We start from the raw sequence: 21556 nt of genomic DNA, 5'->3' as shown, positions 1-21556 counted from the left end.
ACTCATTTCTTACCGAAAGTGGAAAGGGTTTGTATCTATCAATCGGGCAGGAGTGCGGATCGGCAGGGTTTCTCTCTCAAAAATATTACTAACTACAGTACTGAATGAGCTTTAAGCATGTGAAACTTTTCTGGGTCCCACGATATGTTTTTTTGTTAAATCTACACCGTCCATCAATTTTTACACGTAAATATAGAGCATGATACAAAAAATGATCTACATCCAAGGCTGAAGTGGATCACACCACAGGAAGAAGTGGGGATTGTACAGACGACTCGTCTGTTGAAACTTTCTCAGGGTCAACCGTGAAGTTTATTTTACATCTGACCTGTTAATGACATCCCAAATACCTGAATGAAGTTAAAATACAAGTGTCAGCTTGATCAGAGCCTTCTGTGATACTAAGAAGTTTTCAACGGTAGCATCAATTCCTACGGTCTTCAGTGGTGTAGTCCACTTTAGCTTTGAATCTGCATTGTTTTTTAGTTAGTTTCCATAGAATGATCTGAAAAAATGGACGGACAGCATGGATCTAAAAAATACATAATCATGAGCCTGACATAAATTTCACACCTCAAAAGATTCAGTTAAAAGTTCCTTGCTGGCCGTGTGTGGCGCAGGGAGTGAATTACGTGAGACCCAGCCTCATCCAAGACGGGGTACCTCTTACCGTGGGGCCCACCTTGATTTCTGTATTCTGTAGCCACTCCGTTCATCCGCTTTTTCAGATCATGATACCAAAATCTAAGAAGATCCAAACATGAAACACTCTACCATTAAAAGCTTTTTACGGCTCACATTAATGTTCTAGTAGATTTTATTTTCCATCCATTCTGTTGGTACGTTCATGTAAGAGTGGATGAAGAGGAAAAACAAATATCAGCTTGATACGAAACTTTTGTGGCTTGTTAACGGTCAATCATCATTTTTTTTTTGATATGGCCCACCTGATAATTGAATCTACTTTATATTTTGGACAATACCTTAAATAGATGTGAGAAAATGAATGAACCAGATGGATACAGAATATACACGCCAGAAGAAAACCGGAAGTACTGACATACGAAATTTTTATGGACCAATACGATATATGTATCAAATCCACACCATTCATCCATTTTCCAGTACCATTATCTTTCCATTCGAAGAATGAAAGTATTGACATATGAAACTTTTAAGGACTCGACCTATTATGATGTATATATTAAATCCACACCGTTCATCCATTTGTCCGTACCAATTCCATGATAGAAAAAATTAAGGTAAATCCAAAGCACAAGTGAGCCACACTAAAGAAATAGTGGGAATTGAACGTGTCGAAAACTTCCTGAGGCCACATAAAGCTACGATGAAGCTTTGTGTTTTCCTTTCATCCGGTAAATAAACCTCACATGGGACCTTAAAAGTTTTCAAGGGTAGTCATTCAATCCCCTGCTTTCTGTGGTGTGGTCCACTTGAGTTTTAGATGTGATTTATTTTTGGAATCATTTTATAGAATTATCTTTAAAAATTAATGGACAGAATAGATCTAAAACATAAATCATCGTGGGTCAGAAAAGTTACACACGTGAAAAATAATGTTATGTAGCGCGTATCTTGTTAGCCGGATTCGTCGGCGAGACGTGGACCAATGAGAAGTGATAGCACTGAATTTTACTGATTTTCGACACAGACGATCCGCACGTAGATATCAGTTCCCCTAGGATGTGGGAGTTGCATTCGGGTAACCAACGCACCCTCGGGCAGTAAATAGTACGTGGGCAGGCTACCCAACGCACCTGCACGTATGGTTAAGTTAGGAATTATGGATACTCGATCAGAGGTTTTGTACTCGGGTCCCATTTCTGACAAACAGGGTCCACCGGGCCCTTTGGTCTGCCGCTTCCTACCGTGGTGAACCACCAGGCCCACCGGCCGGGTCCAATCGGGGTCTTTTTTCAGTTGAATGTCAGCCCTAATTCCTTCAAATTCACCTCTTGATCCTTTTTGCTGTAGCCTTAATTCTAGATGTTAGTATCACTGTAGGAAGGAGACATTTTTTGGGTATGATCCATCCACAGTTGAATACAACAGAGACGGTCTGGATTGTTTTCATGTGGGACCCACTTGTCAGAACTAAGCCCACATGCGGGAAAAAGGCAGGCAGGCAATCTGCATGAACGGTCAATCAGGCGGGGTACTGTTAACAACATATGAATTGAAAGACTCTGGCGAAGCTCATTTCGCCATCTCTTGATTCGCCCATGTTCTTCGTGGTGCTTAATATATTGTGTTGTATTTCTTTTTTATTTATTTTTATTTATTTATTTTATTTATTAAATTATAAAGATATATTTTAAAAATAAAAATTTTATTTTTAAAAAGCAAATATTTTTAATATATATGAAGTTTATTTACAAATGCTAATTAGATAAGTTGCGGGAGGATGAGGTTTTGCTATTAGAACGAGGATTCAAATCTCCATAAAGGTTGTACAAAGTACTGTTTGCACTTCGTGCGGTGTGGACTGTAGGGTTGTTTGGACAATTCTTAGAGCTTTATTAGATGCATTTAGTACTTGGTGCATGCGCATCATCATACAGAATCAAAAGAGCCCATTCTTTTTGGCACATAGTTTATACCTATCTAATCTATGGGGATCTCTTGTGAAAATTGTAGCAACCATTCTGGCATAAATATGAAAATGATTTTAGATTTACAAAGATTTCTTGTGAGAAGACCATATAAAAGGATGTGGCTATGAATGATCTTGAGTAACCTACCTAGGGTTTTACCACCTCTAGAAGCTATAAAAGAAGAACACGACAAAGAGCTCCAGACTTATGCCAAATACAATTTATCTTCATAATATTTACATTTACCTTTATCTTTTCTTTTAACATAGCCTAGCCTAGTATTAAATTAGATCACTACTGTCAAGTGCCACTACGATAGTATCGTAGGAATAATCTAAACATCCACAACCTAACCACGTTCTTATTTAGAAGATCAAACATTCTGATCACATTCTGTTGACCAATTATCTAGATCATCTGTTTATACAAATGATTCAAGTATTTATCCTTTTATTTTATTATCTAGTTATTTGTTACTCTGTCAACTATAACAAGCATTATTTATAAATCAATAAAAATTGATATTATTTTTAGTATTTTTTAAAAATATTTAAATCTATTTATCTATTTCGTTGAGAATGACTGCAATCACTGGTGAAAGAATAAGTCCTTATATTATGAGACAATTTTTTTTATGTTACTCATTGTAACAATAGGTGATTAACAAGGACAATTGGGTCCTAGATCACTACTAAGCGATTAAGTCCTAGAACTCGGTTTTAATCGGTCTATCTCAAATGGAGAGTTGTAAAGTCAATCAAACATTGAGTTAAAGGATGATTCCGACACTCTTATATTTCCTGATCGCACAAGTAAACAGTGTACCAGCCCTCGTTAACATGTGTGGCCTTGAATTGCGCAAACACTTCCACATTTGCCACATTGTCAGGTGTGATGTAAGTACACACATGGGACTTGCTTTTACCGAGCCTAGTAATCTTCAAATATGCTGGACTGGGACGCCATTTAAATGTTGGCGGGGAAGCCCAAAACACCGATGGAACATGAGCTGCAATTCCTACAATCCAAACCATGAGTACGACTGTTGATAGATTATAGCCCGAAATGCATAGTCAGATGGTCTTATTGGTCTGATCTCACCGGTTGAATGTCGACTGTTGAACGTAATATCTTTAGCCATCCATTTGATGGCAATCATTTTGGATGGATAGGATCATCTGAAGGGTGATGCTAAAGTTCCATCCTCATTGGGACAGATTTGGAAAACTAGATTAGTGTGCGACTAGGTGCACATTCCATGGGTCACCTGCAATTTCAAAATGGTGTTGAACTTCTCATAACATCTTAGTAGCCCGAGGACAAGAAAGCAAAATAGAAATAAATTCTAATAAATTCGAAATTGATTAATGAATGAATAAAAACGAGTTCACAACCCTTTAAATAGGGGTACTAAGAGAAATCAGAATCAAACTACAACTAAAACTCTTAGAATTTGTGACTTACTATAAATAGTAAACTTACTATTTATAGACGGTCGTGATGTCTCTTAGTGCCAGGTTTTCGGCCAAAAATAGTAAGTGTCCTGATTTGGCTTACCAAACCGTTCTCTTAATTATTCTAAGCACTTTTCACGTTGGGCACAACTCCTAAAGCGCGTGGATGAAGAGTTATAATCAAACTAAAACTTACTATTTATGGTAAAAACGAAATTAAAACAGGGAAACGACCGTCAATCCAGGGGTTTTTCACAATTTCGGGCTGCGCAACCCGGCGTAGCGGGGTTGGTTGGCTTCAGTAGCTCGTTCTACCCCAAAATCATATATTTTACGTCAGATAACTCGGTTGAATGTCGACTGTTGAACGTAATATCTTTAGCCATCCATTTGATGGCAATCATTTTGGATGGATAGGATCATCTGAAGGGTGATGCTAAAGTTCCATCCTCATTGGGACAGATTTGGAAAACTAGATTAGTGTGCGACTAGGTGCACATTCCATGGGTCACCTGCAATTTCAAAATGGTGTTGAACTATCACCATGGATTTGCTAGCCCCCACATGGCATACACTGACAAGATTCAAACCGTTCATCCTGTATGTCCACAAGTAGAAACGGATAATTTATTATATGGTTAGAACGGTCTGATCGAGGTTAATTTTTGTTAGTGGACTATAAATAGTGGAGCTCACAGAATAAACGGTTCAGATTATCATGCACACGTTCCACACATACAATTCAGCGCACTAGAATTTCGTGCTCCACAGGCCATGGATCACCAATTCATTTTAAAGGGCTATACAATGCCAAAATGTAGGAAGATGGTAAGCTGACGATGAAATCGAAACCGTTGATCTTATTGATGCCACCCGTACAAACTCGATCTTGATAATACAAACTAGTCCATCTTTTCATGGAGGCCGAAAAAAAAAAAAATGCAAAATAGAAATAAAAATGAAAATCGAAGAAAGTGGCACATTCCAAAACGAAATGAGACTGTCACAGCCGTCCAAGCTTAACACTTGGGAAGATCGGAAGGTGGAGGCGGCAGCTTCTGATTGGGCAGCTTCCCGTCCAAGACGACCCACGCCATCTTCAGGCCCCAGCTGGTGTGGGCTTCCAGGTGGCAGTGCATGAACCATACACCTATTGCCATGTCATCCATCATGCCATGTCAGCATAAAATTACGTGTTAGATTATCCTTATATATAAGAATGTATCTGAACGTGAAGAATGCCATGATGCGTCCATTTGGTTGAAGTGGAGCCCTCGGATAGAAGATCAGAACCATCAAACTCCCGGGCCCACCATGCATGTTGGAAATTTCTATCATCCAAAATCTGGCCTTCTTTCTGGACCTTAGCTGTATTTTTAATCAACTGTCTGTTTGTGGGTCACTGATCAAAGGGTCAGAATCTTCTAAATTTCGATATTCTATATATATCTATATCCAAGATGGGACCATCAGAGTGGATGGTTTGGATCAAGTAAACCTGGCTCCACTTGCATGAATCAACGGACACTGTTATTGCTGAGATACAATAACCCATGACTAGGGAGAATACGAACTCAATACACTGGATGACCGAGAGTTGATGCGCCAAATTTAAAATTGCACGTCAGGATTCCCGGCTACCATTTCCTTGTGCATTTTAGATAGATTACTGACCTGGATTGTCTGCTTGGAAGCGGATGGCGACCCAACCACCTGACGGAACTCCGACGGTGTTCCTCTCGATAGGGTCGATGAGATTGAAGTTGGACGGATCCTTGTTGGGGTTGTAGTTTCCGAAGCCTTGCCCTACAACGAAGAAATTGAAACCATGGAGATGGAGAGGGTGACTCTCCGCTCCGAGAATGCTAGTGTCCTGCATCACTAGCTCAATGCTCGCATTGAATGGAAGCACCACCACCTTAGTGCCATTGCTCACCATCGTGTTGTTTGGAGGGGTACCCGTGTAATTAAATGGGAATAGAGGGTTATTTGGGAAGTTGGCATTGTAGACGCCGTTGGATTGTCCGAAGAAGTGGGACTGGAGGAGGGCTGTGGTCGGCTGGACAAACGAGATGTTGTTGACAGATGCGGCGAACTTGGTGCCGTTGGGCCCTTGGCAGGTTTGGTTCTTGGGGCATGGCTCGGTCCCAAGGCCGACTGTGAAGAAGAACTGCTTATCGACAGTCTGAGGAACGTTGGCTGGGAATTGTGCATTGGCGAGGCTACGCAGTCTATTGGTGTAGTTAGTGGCGAAGGAAGTGTCATTCAGAGGTGGAAGGGACGGCCTGAAGAGTGGGAGTTTCTTCATGCCAACAGCATTTGATGGATGAGATGAATTGGGTCTTTGGTATTCAAGTAATCCGACGGTCGTGGAGTTGTCGAACGTGCCAAGGCCTGTTGCATAGGGTCGGGCTGACATGAAGAAAGTGGCATTTGGGTAATGTGGCTTGGTCTTTAGGAGGACGTTTGTGGTTTGGCCCGGTGTGATAAGGAGGATGTCGGTCTCAAACGGCTTAACATAGACTGCGTCGACGTCGACGATGGTGAGAGTGTGGTTGGCAATGCTGAAGAAGAGCTCATCGTTGAGTGCAGCGTTGATCAGACGCAGGAGATAAGTCTTCCCAGGCTCAACACTCAGCTTGAATGTATCTGAGCCACACCATGCAACCCCAAAGAAAAGTGAGATACGATGGATACAAGTTCCAAGTGGGTCGGGATGGTCTCGGACGTTATTTCAATGGGCCCATTAGGCCTAGCCCAGGCATCAATTAGGCCTAGATGGATAAATGGGGTAGTCACAAATTGACTACGCTTTAGATTGAGACCCATTTATGCTAGCATGAGAAGTGGTTGGGCTTGAATTGTAAATGGGCCACGATTCTAATTTCCTGGGCCCGGCCTCTACCTCACATTCCAAATTACTGCAAAGGAAGTAGAACTACCTGTTGCTGAGCAGTTGTACAAGGGACCAGGGAGGCCGTTGATAGTGTATGCATCGGAGACATTTGGGCCGCCTCCTGTTTGTAGAGCCTGTGTGATGATGGCCTCAGTGTCTGCATTAAACCACTCGCCTACGAACCAGATTCAAGTTCAATTTAATTAGCTTGATTTATCGTATTTAGACTGTATAAACATATGATCTTTCTTGTGATTACCGAAGATGATCGGGACTTCCTTGTATGGTTTGATGAATGGGTAAGGGACGCCGTGCTTGGGGAGGATCACGATGGGACCGTAGAGGGTTGATCGCAGCCATGAGATGTGCGCGTGCCAAAAGAGGGTCCCCCTTTGGCCGATAATCGTAAAGTTGTAGACGTAGGTTTGGCCAATTTGGATGGGGCACTGGGTCACGTATGCAGGCCCATCTGCCCATCCACTCCTGAGCTGTCGAATTCCATGCCTGTTCTCAAATCCACCATCCATCAAACAATCCGAATCAAATGCATTTTGGGTTAATACACAAGTATATATTCTAAATGTAATCTCCTTATGCTTACAGAATTATGTGTTTATCCTACTTGTGGTAGATCGTGTTGGTCATAACATGGTGGGACCCACATCGATTTAAAGGCTATTTCTAATGCCTGGTGTGACAAAGTAGATGAATGGTCTGGTTTAGAGACTAGTCCATTGTATTATTCCCCTTGCATTATTACACCGCATTAATGGCTTCCATATATTCTCATGAATTAAGAGAATGGTCCATGCATCCATGGGATACACTTGAGGGAGGTTGTCATGTAGGTGGGCCCCACAGAAAGTTTCTAACAAAAGGTGGGCCCCACATCATTGGTTGGGCATCTGATCATATCATTCCACATAAGAAAACATATATATTAAAGTTGTAAGATGGTTCCATACCAATGGAGGGTGATATTGTTCTGAACATGGTTAACCACCTTAACAACGACCCTGTCACCTTCTCTGGCTACGATCTTCGGCCCTGGAAACTGACCATTGACGGTCACGATGCTCTTCGCGTGGCACAGCCGCGTCACGTTTTGCAACCGAATCTGCCAACAAACAGTTGAAAAATATTAAAGAGGAAAATGGTAAATACAATTAGGTCGACATGGCGGATAACAGGCAAGGACATACATCGAACTTGTAGTGCCTGGTAATGCCTGCATCCTTGGTATGTGCGAGCTCTGGGAAGAGGAACATTGTACTCAATGCTAGAAGCAATGCAGCCATGGGAGCTGAAGCTTGAAGAAGAGCCATCTATCTCTCTCTCTCTCTCTCTCTCTCTCTCTCTCTTCTCTCTAAAGAGTTTGGTGTTGCTACTGGTGGAGTCTGGATGTTTATATAGAGAATGTTTGGCTGATTAGGTGATAAGATTATGGAATTCATCTTCATGGTCATGAATTATATGATAGTTGTCCCCCACAATATTAATGGGTTTTCAGTTCTGACAAATGGGGTCTATTGCCAGTAATCCAATCTATTGGTCTGTTGTGTCCCACAATGGATGAGTAATGTTCCAAAAATCACCAAGATCGGAAGATATCAGCCACCAATATTTTGACCATTCTCACTCGACGGTTGTTGTAATTTTCTCATTTGAACAGCCTATTCTTGACCACAGATGAAAATAATTAAGATTTTCCTATCTACAGTAACTTTGAGGAAGAGATTATCCACTGTTGGATACAACTTACCAACAGCCTGGATTATCGAACTATGGGGCCCCACATGTCAGATTCAAAAGCTCGTGTGTACCCAAGCCATTAACGGATGATCTATGTGCTGGTCGACCTTAACTGTAGAGTATTGACCAAGGGACTTTTTTTTTTTTTATAACCGATAAGAAAGTTGATACTCTGGCAGAGAGATGATGCTCGGCCATTTTCAAATAACTTAGAAATTGCATATGGGACCAAAAAGGAAATCAAATTAAACTGTTCAACTTATCCGTCCCTATTTAGATGTACCCCCATTTCATTTGATTATTTAATTTTCTACTATAGGATTGGAGGACATTTATTGGACGGCTAAAATTGAAAAATTATCCAACGGTCCTATTTCATCAAACAACTATCCATGAATCAGTGGTTAGGATAGTCCAAAAATCTGATTTTGGGGCTATTACTTATCTACAGTTGGTACCACAAACTACTCCGTTTAATAGAGTCCTTCAATTCTGTATCTGAGTGCCTGCGTATCAAACATCATCATCTGCCGGAGTATCAGGTAACCTCGCTTTTCCCATACGTAAGGAAGAGGAGATAATACGCTGCATTTTTAAAGCGTGCCAAAAGAATAGAGGGGCTATGGTAGCTGCCAAAAGAATATAAAAAAGGGTACATGCACCAAAAAGAGGGGCTATGGTAGCTTCCCAGGTTTTGTACGCTGAATTTCATACATTGGGTGGGCCCCAACTTGGATGATTGACCAAAAATAAATATGGTTATAAGATATTGATTGGACCTAGATGCCATTGGTGCAATAAGATATTTTATCATGCGTTCTCTTCCATTGGTTCCTTCTTCTATTTGTACAATGCGTTAGGCCCATCATTCAGTGATCCAAACCGTTGATATTATGGGCCACACAGTGGATGGCCCTTGTATTTAAAATTCCCTGCAGAATTTAAACTCTTTTGCAGCTGCCGACAGATTGATAATTGACGAAGCAAATACAAGTTCCACAAAGAAGGCCAAATATTTTACAGCTAGGATCTTCCAATCTAGATTACTTTTAGTGCATCTGCCATCCTCTGTGAGGTGAGGCCCACCATAGTAGCGGTTTGGATAATTAAACGTTGATTCTACTTGATCCAACTTGTACAAATTGAACCTAAAAGGTACATACAAGTTTTGGGTCCCACCATTGTATGATACATAATGAGGAATTGTTACATACGTTTAGCTAGATGTTAGTGTTATCATTCCCTTTCCTTCAATTCTAACCATTTATCTTGATGGTCACGGCAAACATATGACAATTATCAGACGGGATTCCTCTACAACACTGGCTTTATCACAATGAACACAAGAGTTATCACCTGATAGATGAGTAGATTTCACATATAAAAACATGGTGGGCCCTGAATAGCACAGGTGTTTCACGTAGTGTGTAAAGCAGGTGGTGTAGACTAAGCCGGCCTGTGAGTATCATGTCAATTGCTATTAGGTCGATTTTCACTGTAGAAAGACATTGACAAGCTTTCATGGGCCTGTAATTACAGGTGGTTTTTGGTTTTCCACGATAAGATATGGTCCAAACATGAGAAATGACTTCCCGCCCAACTCAAGGCTCCTACCAACAGGCCCCCCATCACTTCCCTTCAAGCAAACTATCTTCTTGTCTTTCCCTAACCACCCTAATGAAGTTTCCATAGCTAACTACACGTGACAAAAATATTGGGTCCAGAATCCGTGTGCTTTTGCCACATACTCATCCACCATACATCTAGCATACATACATTAATCTAGACCGTTCGGATTGTAAACCCCAATGTGGATGGGAGAATGGACCAAAAATCGCAAAGAGCTGACGATCTCTACCATTTAACCTAACCAGTTGAATTTGGATCCATTGGAGGATTTCAGGTGATCGGGACCATTGGATCAATGGAGCTTTCTGTCCACAGTGGGCCAATGATTTGGATGGGGTTGATTTGTGCGTATGCCATTTCGCTTTTATGTTGGATGTATTGCCAATGTCTACTAAGCTATGGTAAATGCACAACATATTCTGCTTAGGATAAAAATAAAAGATAAGGAATTGGGACGTGCAAGCATACATGTTTGGTATTCATACGGTCGCGAGGATGACAGGATTTGCACCATTAGGTTGAACCAACTGCTCTCCTTACAGGCTACTCTTTCCCGGCCCTGCACCTACTTCCCCTTGCAATACATTAGCATGCACATATATCCATGCATGTACATACCTACATTATTTATTTATTTATTTGAATGTGGGCTCTTTTAAATTCCTACAGGTATCACGGCTAAGTAACAGTAATGGCTGTTGTGAAATGGAAGAACATGAAAAATGATAAAATATTACCTGTGGGAACTCTCTCTCTCTCTCTCTCTCTCTCTCTCTCTCTCTCTATTACATGGCCCGATTTATTTGAATATTTACAAGTTTGGTCGACCACATATACATACATAAGCACAGGCGCATGTGCATGATGTATGTGTAGGCGTTTTTTATATCTTTATAAAATATGAACTCTTAAGTTGTCCAATTCAATTACCATAAAAAATTAATTAAAGACTAATCTAATGAAAAAAGTGAGTCGTTATAGGATTTAAGTTGAATCTAAATTGTAAAATCCAATCATTTAAAAAAATTTAATTTAAAACTAATTTAAAAGGAAAAAATAAATCTTATTAGGATTTAATATCTATAATAAGAGAGGAGAGTGAAAAACCTAAAAATAGAGGACTTCAGGACTTTCTCCATGTGTTTAAAAACGTGTGAAGCTTCTCGCTGCTCGCACACACACACACCTCTAAGGAGAGAAATAGGAAACATGTGAGCCAAGAGTGACAATCAATGCTATTAAATCAAGCACTTGTTTCTCAAGTGCTTTGGAATCACATTATTCAAGATGCTATCTAGTTCTCTAATATTATGGTTTTCAGTTAATAAACCCGTGTATGAAGATATAAAACCCTAACCGTTCATCATATTCTGATAGCGGTTAACATAAATATCACCGGTATGCCAAAACTACTGTATCCACAAAACCCATATACTAAAATGAGTTCCAGTATTATTCATTCATCATGCATCTGAACTCAACTTCCACAGCCACACCAGAGTTGTCAACCAAACACTCTATATCATGTATAAAAACTCTTCCTGTTTTCTTAGGACGTACCAAGTGTGGAATGTCTTCTTGACATTTTGGACGTTTATCTCATGGGCCCAAGTACTATTGATGTGCCATAAGCCATAAATCAAGATGGGCTAGTCACCTGGAGGGCCCCACATGCGCATGGAATTCGTACCAATATTGGCCACTCCTTCCAACTGTCCATTTCATCCACGTTCAAGGATCATCCTAAGCAGTGCAATCCTCATCTCAACTGGGGCGAATATTTTGTGCAAGCACATAGCACACAAGTTTCTCTATGCATCGCAGTTAGAATCTGAAATTTTTTGGTCAGTTCCTTGATGAGTGGCTAATAACAATTGGTCCATCCAAAGTAAACCATCCAAATTAAATAGGCCGGTTGTAATTATCTTTTGGATCTGGGGTCATTTTTTCATGATCCAAACCATTGATATAATGGCCTCACCTTGGATGGGGTACCCAAGAAAACAATAGTTATAGTTTCGGATATTCAAACTCTTTCATCAACTATGAACTGTTTTCGATTTTAACCGTTGTTCAATGGGGCATTAATAGGATGTTCAAATCTTTTATATAATTTTGAGTATAGTCCATCCAAGGTGAGGCCCATCATATTAATGGTTTTGATCATTGCAACATGATCCCTTATTCAACAACTACAGGACGATGAAAAAATAGCAAAGTGATCACTAGGTGTATCCTAGCAAAACACTCCGTGTTTATTACCATATTATGGTTCACATTCCAGGAATTGTAAACGTGGATGGTTTATCATGCCTTGTACTTTCTATGAAAAACAAAAAAAACCCACATCAATCGTGTGATCCATGGTGCTGAATGGTGGATTGACAGTGGAGTCCATTGGAAGTATATGTTCAAGGTTTGTAACATCCAATCCACGAGCTTTACACAATGATATGATGCACCGGATGTGTACCATATCCCTCCCAATAACTACTTACATCCATCTTGGTCCTTTTTAGCCTTCCCATGTTCTTTTAGATTCTTTAGCTTTTTTTTTTTTTTCCTCGAAATGATTTTTTCATTGAAAGGGAAAAATTTTACAGAGGGATATTGGGGCTGACCTAACATCAAAAAGGGGAAAAGATCCGCCTATTGCGAGAAAGTAAAATAACAGCTAAACCCTTAGGTAAAAATCAATCCTTTAGCTTATATCAACTCATTCCTAGCTTGTGGTTCCCTACCCATGGCTAGATTCAGTTAATTTCAAAATTGAGGTCATGGGTTCAAATGCTCATGTCTCGCGCGTGTGGGTGTGAGTGTAAGAGTGTGTGTCAGTAAAAGAAAAAAAAGAGTCACTCATAGCTTGTGTGGTTCCTTATTTGCATTGCACATGAACAAATCATTTAAGTCTATTTTACCTTATTTTTTTATGTAGAGTGGGTCGCGGACAATTTCATGGCGTCAAGATGGACCAAAGAAGGCTCGATCGGAGGCAGAAGTGATTTGGACCGTTAGAACCTTAAAACATGCATATCTCACAAACTAGAATAATTTATTCAACGTACCATATACGATTTTGGGTAGGAGAGGTACTTTATCCAACCAACCCTGCTATAGCGGGTTGCCCATGCCAAATTTGTAAGATTCCATCAAATCGATGGTCGAAAATTCATTTTATCTCTATTTTTACTACTACTAATAAGTTTTAGCTCGATCATAACTTTTGATTCTTTGAGCTTTAAGAGTTGTGTATAACGTGAAAAAGGCTTAGAAAATTTAAGAGAACAAGATGGTTATGCAAATTTAGGACACTATTTTTGGCTGAAAAACAAAAGGTCCAGTGGAAATCATGACTGCCATTACTATTTATAGTAAGTCACAATTTTAGAGAGTTTGAGTTGTAGTCTGATTCTGAAACTTCTTCTTAAGGTTCATATCACTATTCAAGAGATTGTAAACTATAACTATTATTTATTTATTTTTTTATCTTTCTTTGTGGATTCGAGGAATCACTGTGAGGAGTCTAGAGAAGCTCCGCGGATTCAAAGTAATTACTCCTTGATTAAGACAGTGCTTGACCTCATCACGCCCATCCTGGGGTCAATTTTATTATCTATTGATGCTGCTCCAATGTACTTGATCAAGTGTAGTGAGGAGAGTTTTTGCTTGGAGTTGTTAGGCATGGATTATTGGATTTGTAAGGATTTAATCACAAAACGGTATGATTTTATTATCTACAAAAAGTAAGTTTACTATTTATTGTAAGTCACATTTTTAGAATATTTGAGACAAACTTGGTGTAAGTTTGAGTTCCTTATTTAATGAGTTGTAATTTCAATTTTTATAATCAAGTTATTTCAAACTTTATTAGGAATTATTTTTGCTTTTATCCCTGGTAGATTCAAGGTTGCTCTGTGAGAAGTCCAAAGAGCTTCTCAAATCTGGAGTAGTTATCCGTAGAGAGTGATCAACGTCATCAGGTTCTTCCCTGCGCCACTATCAGAACCGTTCATCATCAAGTTAATTTGATCCAATCTCCATGCATTGCATTACTAGACTAACATATGACTCAAAGTATGTTGCTATCTCCTTTCTAGTTCATGATTCCCTGATTGATATCTCTGCACATGCATGAGCTTCATGATCTTAGTCATAAAATCATGACCGTCGAATTGATTCCATGAATTAACAATTTATGTTGGAGATTTTCTTTTTGCTCGGGAATTAGGTTTGGTATTTATTTTACACCAATGGAAAACTTTGTGTGTACGTTGCTCTCTTCAGGAAGTGGACTATTCAGGCCACTTGATCAGTGGCTCGGATGCCTCCCACGCTTGCCACATTGCCACGTATGATGTCAGTACAGAAAATGGGCCCTCCATTCACGCATGCTTTGTAGCCTTCAAATATGCAAGAGTTGGTGCTTGGTCACCATTTAAATGTTGGTGGGGTACTCGTATCACTGTACTGATGGACCATGTCCTGCAATTCGGACCATTCAAAACCACTCGCGAGTCCCATTATTGATGGATTATAGCCCAAAATTCACGCCGTTCAGATAGTCTTATTGGTCTGACCTCGCCCATTGAATATCCACTGTTGATCGTAATATGGTTAGCCATCCGTTTGATGGCCACCATTTTGGATGGATAGGATCATCTGAAGGGTGATGGCAAAGTTACTAGGACAGATTTGGAAAAATGAGATTAGTGTGCGACTAGGTGCGAGTTCCATGGTTGGCCTGTAATTTCAAAACGGTGTTAAACTATCACCATACTATCCTGCGGTTTCCTAGCTTCCCACATGGCATACAGGGACAAAATTCGAACCGTTCATTCTGTATGTCCACAAGTAGAAACGGCTCATTTATTAGATGGTTTGGATGCTTTGATGGAGGCTATTTTTTTTTTTGCTAGTACTAGACTATCAATAGTGGAGGCCACAGGATAAACGGTTCGGATTATCATTCACACGTTCCACACGTTCAATACAGTGCGCTAGAATTCCGTGCATCCAAAGATAATGAATCACCAACTCATTTTTAAACGGCTATAAAATGCCACAATGTAGAAAGATCGCATGGTATAAACTGATGATGAAATCGAAACCGTTGATCTTATTGATGCCACCCTTACAAACTCAATTCTGATAATACAAAACTACTCCATCGTTTCATGAAAATAGAACACTCTAAAACCAAATGAGTCCCCCCAAAACGTCCAAGGTCAACACTTGGGAAGATCGGAAGGTGGAGGTGGCAGCTTCTGATTGGGCAGCTTCCCGTCTAAGACTACCCACGCCATCTTCAGGCCCCAGCTGGTGTGGACTTCCAGGTGGCAGTGCATGAACCATACACCTGTTACCACGTCATCCATCATGCCGCGTCAGCATTAAATTACGTGAAATTAGATTATCCTTAACTGAAAGAATGTATCTGAACGTGAAGAGTGCCATGATGCGTCCATTTGGTTCAAGTGGAACCCCCTGCTAGATGATCAGAACCGTCCAACTCGTGGGCCCCACCATGCATGGTGGAAATTCCTAAAAAATAGTCCACTTTCATAAATACTAACCATCCCAAAAGTTTTCTACGCATTCCGTATCCACGATGGGACCGTCAGATTGACGGTTTGGATCAACTAGAAATGGGCTGCACCGCATCTGGACACTGTTATTGATGAGATATACAATAACCCATGACTCATGAGAATACAAACTCAATCCATACAGGGATAACCTTCTCCCCCACCATTTAAAGGACGTTTGGCGGGAATCCAGCAAGCATTTCAAAATGAGAATTTCCAAAAACCAATTTTAAAATTGGATGTCAGGATTCCCGCCTACCATTTCCTTGTGCATTTTAGATAGATTACTGACCTGGATTGTCTGCTTGGAAGCGGATGGCGACCCAACCACCTGATGGAACTCCGACGGTATTCCTCTCGACGGGGTCGACGAGATTGAAGTTGGACGGATCCTTGTTGGGGTTGTAGTTTCCGAAGCCTTGCCCAACAACGAAGAAATTGAAACCATGGAGATGGAGAGGGTGACTCTCCGCTCCAAGAATGCTAGTGTCCTGCATCACCAGCTCAATGCTCGCATTGAATGGAAGCACCACCACCTTAGTGCCATTTCTGACCATCGTGTTGTTCGGAGGGGTACCCGTGTAATTAAATGGGATTAGAGGGTTATTTGGGAAGTTAGCATTGTAGATGCCATTGGATTGCCCGAAGAAGTGGGCCTGGAGGAGGGCTGTGGTCGGCAGGACAAACGAGACGTTGTTGACAGATGCGGCGAACTTGTTGCCGTTGGGCCCTTGGCATGTTTGGTTCTTGGGGCATGGATGGGTCCCAAGGCCGACCGTGAAGAAGAACCGCCTATCAATGGTCTGAGGGACATTGGCGGGGAATTGTGCATTGGCGAGGCTACGCAGTCTATTGGTGTAGTTAGTGGCGAAGGAAGTGTCATTCAGAGGTGGAAGGGATGGCCTGAAGAGTGGGAGTTTGTTCATGCCAACAGTGTTTGATGAATTGGGTCTTTGGTATTCAAGTAATCCGACGGTTGTGGAGTTGTCGAATGTGCCATTGCCTGTCGCATAGGGTCGGGCCGACATGAAGAATGTGGCATTTGGGTAATGTGGTTTGGTCTTTAGGAGGACGTTTGTGGTTTGGCCTGGTGTGATGAGGAGTATGTCGGTCTCAAACGGCTTAACATAGATGGCGTCGACATCAACGATGGTGAGGGAGTGGTTGGCGATGCTGAAGAAGAGCTCATCATTGAGTGCAGCGTTGATCAGACGGAGGAGATAAGTCTTCCCAGGGTCCACACTCAACTTGAATGTATCTGACCCACACCATGCAACCCCAAAGAATAGTGAGAGATACGATGGATACATGTTCCAAGTGGGTCGAGATGGTCTGAACCGTAGTCCCATTGGGCTTAGTGCATGTGTTCCTCTTGAGACAAGCACAGGCATCAATTAGGCCTAGTTATATAAATGGTCTGTGTTCAAATTGACCACACTGAGCCAAGATCGAACCCATTTATGTCTACCATGAGATCGGGGTGGGCTAGAACTGTAAATGGACCGCAATATAAGTAGAATTACCTCTCGCGGAGCAGTTGTACAAGGGACCAGGGAGGCCATTGATAGTGTATGCCTCCGAGACGTTTGGGCCGGCTCCAGTCTGTAGAGCCTGTGTAATGATGGCCTCAGTGTCTGCATTAAACCACTCGCCTGCAATTCAGATTCAAGTTCGTTTTAATTATCTTGATTTATTGTATTTAGGCTGTATAATCTTATGATCTTTCTTTTGATTACCGAAGATGATCGGGACTTCCTTGTATGGTTTGATGAATGGGTAAGGGATGCCGCGCTTGGGGAGGATCACGATGGGACCGTAGAGGGTCGATCTCATCCATGAGATGTGTGCATGCCAAAAGAGGGTACCCCTTTGGCCAATAATGGTGAAGTTGTAGACGTAGGTTTGGCCAGTTTGAATGGGGCACTGGGTCACGTATGCAGGTCCATCTGCCCATCCACTCCTGAGTTGTCGAACTCCATGCCTGTTCTCAAATCCACCATATATCAAACAATCCAAATCAAATGCATTTTGGGTTAATACACAAGTATATATTCTAATCGTAATCTCCTTATGGTTATGGAGTTATGTGTTTTTCCTTACTTGTGGTAGATCATGTTGGTCATAACATGGTGGGACCCACGTCGATTTACAGGCTATTTCTAATGTGTGGTGTGACAAGGTATATGAATGGTCTGGATTAGAGACTAGTCCATTGTATCATTCCCCTTGCATTGTTACACCTCATCAATGGCTTCTATTCTCATGAATTATAAGAGAATGGTCGATGCACATCCATGGGATAATCTCAAGGGAGGTTGGCATGTAGGTGGGCCCAACATAAGAAGGTGACTAACAAAGGTGGGACCTATGTCACTGATACCAGAAGGGTTTCTAACAAACGTGGCCCCCACATCATTAGTTGGGCATCTGATCGTATCATTTCCCATAAGAAAACAGATATTAAAGTTGTAAGATGGTTCCATACCAATGCAGGGTGATATTGTTCTGAACATGGTTAACCACCTTAACAACGACCCTATCACCTTCTCTCGCTACGATCTTCGGCCCTGGAAACTGGCCATTGACAGTCACGATACTCTTCGTGTGGCATAGCCGCGTCACATTTCGCAACAGAATCTGCCAACAAACAATTCAAAAACATCAGATGAACATAGTAAATGCAATTTGCTCAACATGCATGGCGGGTAACGGGGTAGGACATACGTCGAACTTGTAGTGCCTGGTAATGCCTGCATGATCGGCATGTCCGAGCTCAGGGAAGAGGAACATGGTACTCAATACAAGAAGCAATGCAGCCATGGGACCTGATGCTTGAAGAAGAGCCATCTCTCTCTTTCTCTTTTCTCTTAAGAGTTTGGTGTTGCTATACTGGTCGAGTCTAGATGTTTATATAGAGAATGTTTGGTTGATTAGTGATGAGATTATGGAATTCATTTTCATGGTCATGAATTATATGATAGGTGTCCCACACAATATAGATGGGTTTTCAATTCTGACAAATGGGGTCTATTGCTAGTAATCGAATCCATTGGTTTGTTGAGTCCCATAATGGATGAGTAATGCTCCAAAAATCACCAAGATCTGAAGATCTCAGCCGCCGATGTTTGGACCTTTCTAAGTCGACGGTTGTTGTATTTTTCTCATCTGAACCGTCTATTGCAGACCACAGATGAAATTATTAACCTTTTCCTATCTAGAGTAACTTTGAAGAAGAGTTTATCGACTGTAGGACACAACTTACCAACAGCCTGGATTATTGAACTATGGGGCCCCACATTTCAGATTCAAAAGCTCGTTGTGTACCCAAGCCATTGACGGATGGTCCATGTGCTGGTCGACTTTAACTGTAGAGTGTTGACCAAGTGAAGTTATTTTATTTGACCTTTTTCCACCGAGAAGAAAGTTGATACTCCGGCAGAGAGATGATGCCCGGCCATTTTCAAATTACTTGGAAATTGCATATGTGACCAAAAAGGAAATCAAATTAAACTGTTCAACTTATCGGTCCCTATTTAGATGTACCCCATTTCATTTGATTATTTAATTTTCTACTATAGGATTGACATTTATTGAACGGCTAAAATTGAAAAATTATCCAACGGTCCTATTTCATCAAACAACTATCCACCAATCAGTGGTTAGAATTGTCCCAACAATAAGATTTTGGGGCTATTACTTATCTACAGTTAGCACCACAAACTACTCCGTTTAACTTGAGATAATAGAGGCCTCCAGTTCCGTTTCTCAGTTCCTGCGTATCAAGCATCATGATCCGCCGGAGTATCAAGTAACTGCCCTTTTCCCATATGTAAGGAAGGGGGAGATAATACGCTGCATTTTTAAAGCCCACGCCCTCTCTTCTGCTTTTGGCATTATTACATATCTAGGATAGCATAAGGCTGCCAAAAGAATATTAAAAGGAAAAGAATATTAAAAGGGTGCATGCACCAAAAAGACGGGCTATGGTGGCTTACGCTGAATTTCATACATTGGGTAGGCCCCACCTTGGAGGGTTGACCAAAGATAAATATGGTTATAAGATACTGATTGGACCATGATGCCTTTGGTGCAATAAGATATTTTATCATGTGTTCTCTTTCACTGAATCCTTCTTCTATTTGCACAACATTGTGTTAGGCCCATCATTCAGTAATCCAAACCGTTGCTATTATGGGCTACACAGTAGATGGTCCATGTATTGAAAATACCCGGGAGAATTTAATATCTTTTGCAGCTGCCGACAGATTGATAATTGATGATGCAAATACACGTTCGACAAGAAGGCCAAATATTTTATGGCTAGGATCTTCCAATCTAGATTACTTTTGGTGCATCTGCCAACCTTATGAGGTGAGGCCCACCGTAGTAGCTGTTTGGATTATATTAAACGTTGATTCCACTTGATCCTAAACGGTACATATAAGTTTTGGGGCCCATCATTGTATGATACATAACGAGGAATTGTTACATACGTTTAACTAGATGTTAGTGTTATCATTCTTCTTTCTCCAACTCTAACCGTTAATCTTGATGGTCACGGAAAAACATATGGCAATTATCAGACGGGATTCCTCTACAACACTTGCTTTATGCAAGCTCAGAAACACCCGAGCTCTTTGGAGCTTATCATGTTGTAGATGTAAAATCCACTCCATCGATCAGACCAACTATGTGATTTTAGTACCTGGAGCCAAAAATTAACCAGGTCCACTGCACAAGTGGGCCACAACATAGGAAACAATAGGGATGGGATGATAGCTATAGGTTTGTGTGTGGGGCCATCATGATGTATATCTTTCATCAAATTCATTCATCATGTTTGACTCACCTGGATGAAGGAAAGATACATAAACCACCGCAGTCTAACACTCAAGCGGGCTGAAACGTGTGAACTTAAAGGTTTTAGGTGCAATCTTACTTTTAAATTTTATTATTTTACTTTTATTTATTTATTTATTTATTTATTTATCAGGCCTAATCTCTAGCTTGTACAATGAACACAACAGTTATCACCTGATAGATGGAGTGGATTTCACATATAAAAACATGGTGGGCCCTGAACATCACCTGTGTTTTACGTGGTGTGTAAAGCAAGTGGTGTAGACTAGTCGGGCCTGTGATTTTCATGTCAATTGCTATTAGGTCGTTTTTGCACCGTAGAAAGACATTGACAAGCTTTCATGGGCATGTAATTACTGGTGGTTTTTGGTTTTCTACGATAGGATATGGTCCAAACATGAGAAATGACTTCTCACCCAACTCAAAGCTCCTGCCAAGAGGCCCCCCATCACTTCCCTTCAAGCAAACTATCTCCTCGTTTTCCCCTAACCACCCTAATGAGGTTTCCATAGCTAACTACATGTGTGACAAAAATATTAGGTCAAGAGTCTGTGTGCTTTTGCCACATACTCATCCACCATACATCTAGCGTACATACGTTAATCCAGACTATTCAGATTGTCAACCCCAATGTCGATGGGAGAATGGACCAAAAATAGTAAAGATCAGACGATCTCTACCATTTAAACTAGCCAGTTGAATTAGGATCCTTTGGATGATTTCAGGTGATCGGAATTGTTGGATCAATGCAGCTTCCTGTCCACA

General features: G+C 40.9%; 2 protein-coding genes across 2 annotated transcripts; both read right to left on the bottom strand.

Annotated features, from left to right (window-relative positions):
• Positions 1-4980: 4980 nt before the first annotated feature.
• LOC131252854 (laccase-17-like) lies at positions 4981-8315 on the bottom strand. Its single transcript, XM_058253602.1, has 6 exons — positions 8168-8315; positions 7931-8082; positions 7225-7469; positions 7012-7140; positions 5744-6718; positions 4981-5219 (listed from the first exon to the last, which is right to left on the bottom strand). The coding sequence occupies exons 1-6, from the start codon at positions 8288-8290 to the stop codon at positions 5089-5091; spliced, it is 1755 nt and encodes a 584-aa protein (XP_058109585.1). The 5' UTR covers positions 8291-8315; the 3' UTR covers positions 4981-5088.
• Positions 8316-15567: 7252 nt separating this feature from the next.
• On the bottom strand, positions 15568-18789 carry LOC131252855 (laccase-17-like). Its single transcript, XM_058253603.1, has 6 exons — positions 18656-18789; positions 18417-18568; positions 17668-17912; positions 17455-17583; positions 16224-17189; positions 15568-15702 (listed from the first exon to the last, which is right to left on the bottom strand). The coding sequence occupies exons 1-6, from the start codon at positions 18776-18778 to the stop codon at positions 15572-15574; spliced, it is 1746 nt and encodes a 581-aa protein (XP_058109586.1). The 5' UTR covers positions 18779-18789; the 3' UTR covers positions 15568-15571.
• Positions 18790-21556: the final 2767 nt, after the last annotated feature.

This window comes from Magnolia sinica, chromosome 8 (assembly GCF_029962835.1).
Source record: "Magnolia sinica isolate HGM2019 chromosome 8, MsV1, whole genome shotgun sequence".
Classification (NCBI taxonomy): Eukaryota; Viridiplantae; Streptophyta; class Magnoliopsida; order Magnoliales; family Magnoliaceae; genus Magnolia; species Magnolia sinica.
The sequence above is the reverse complement of the archived record's forward strand: the minus strand, read 5'-3'. Positions and strand labels throughout refer to the sequence as shown.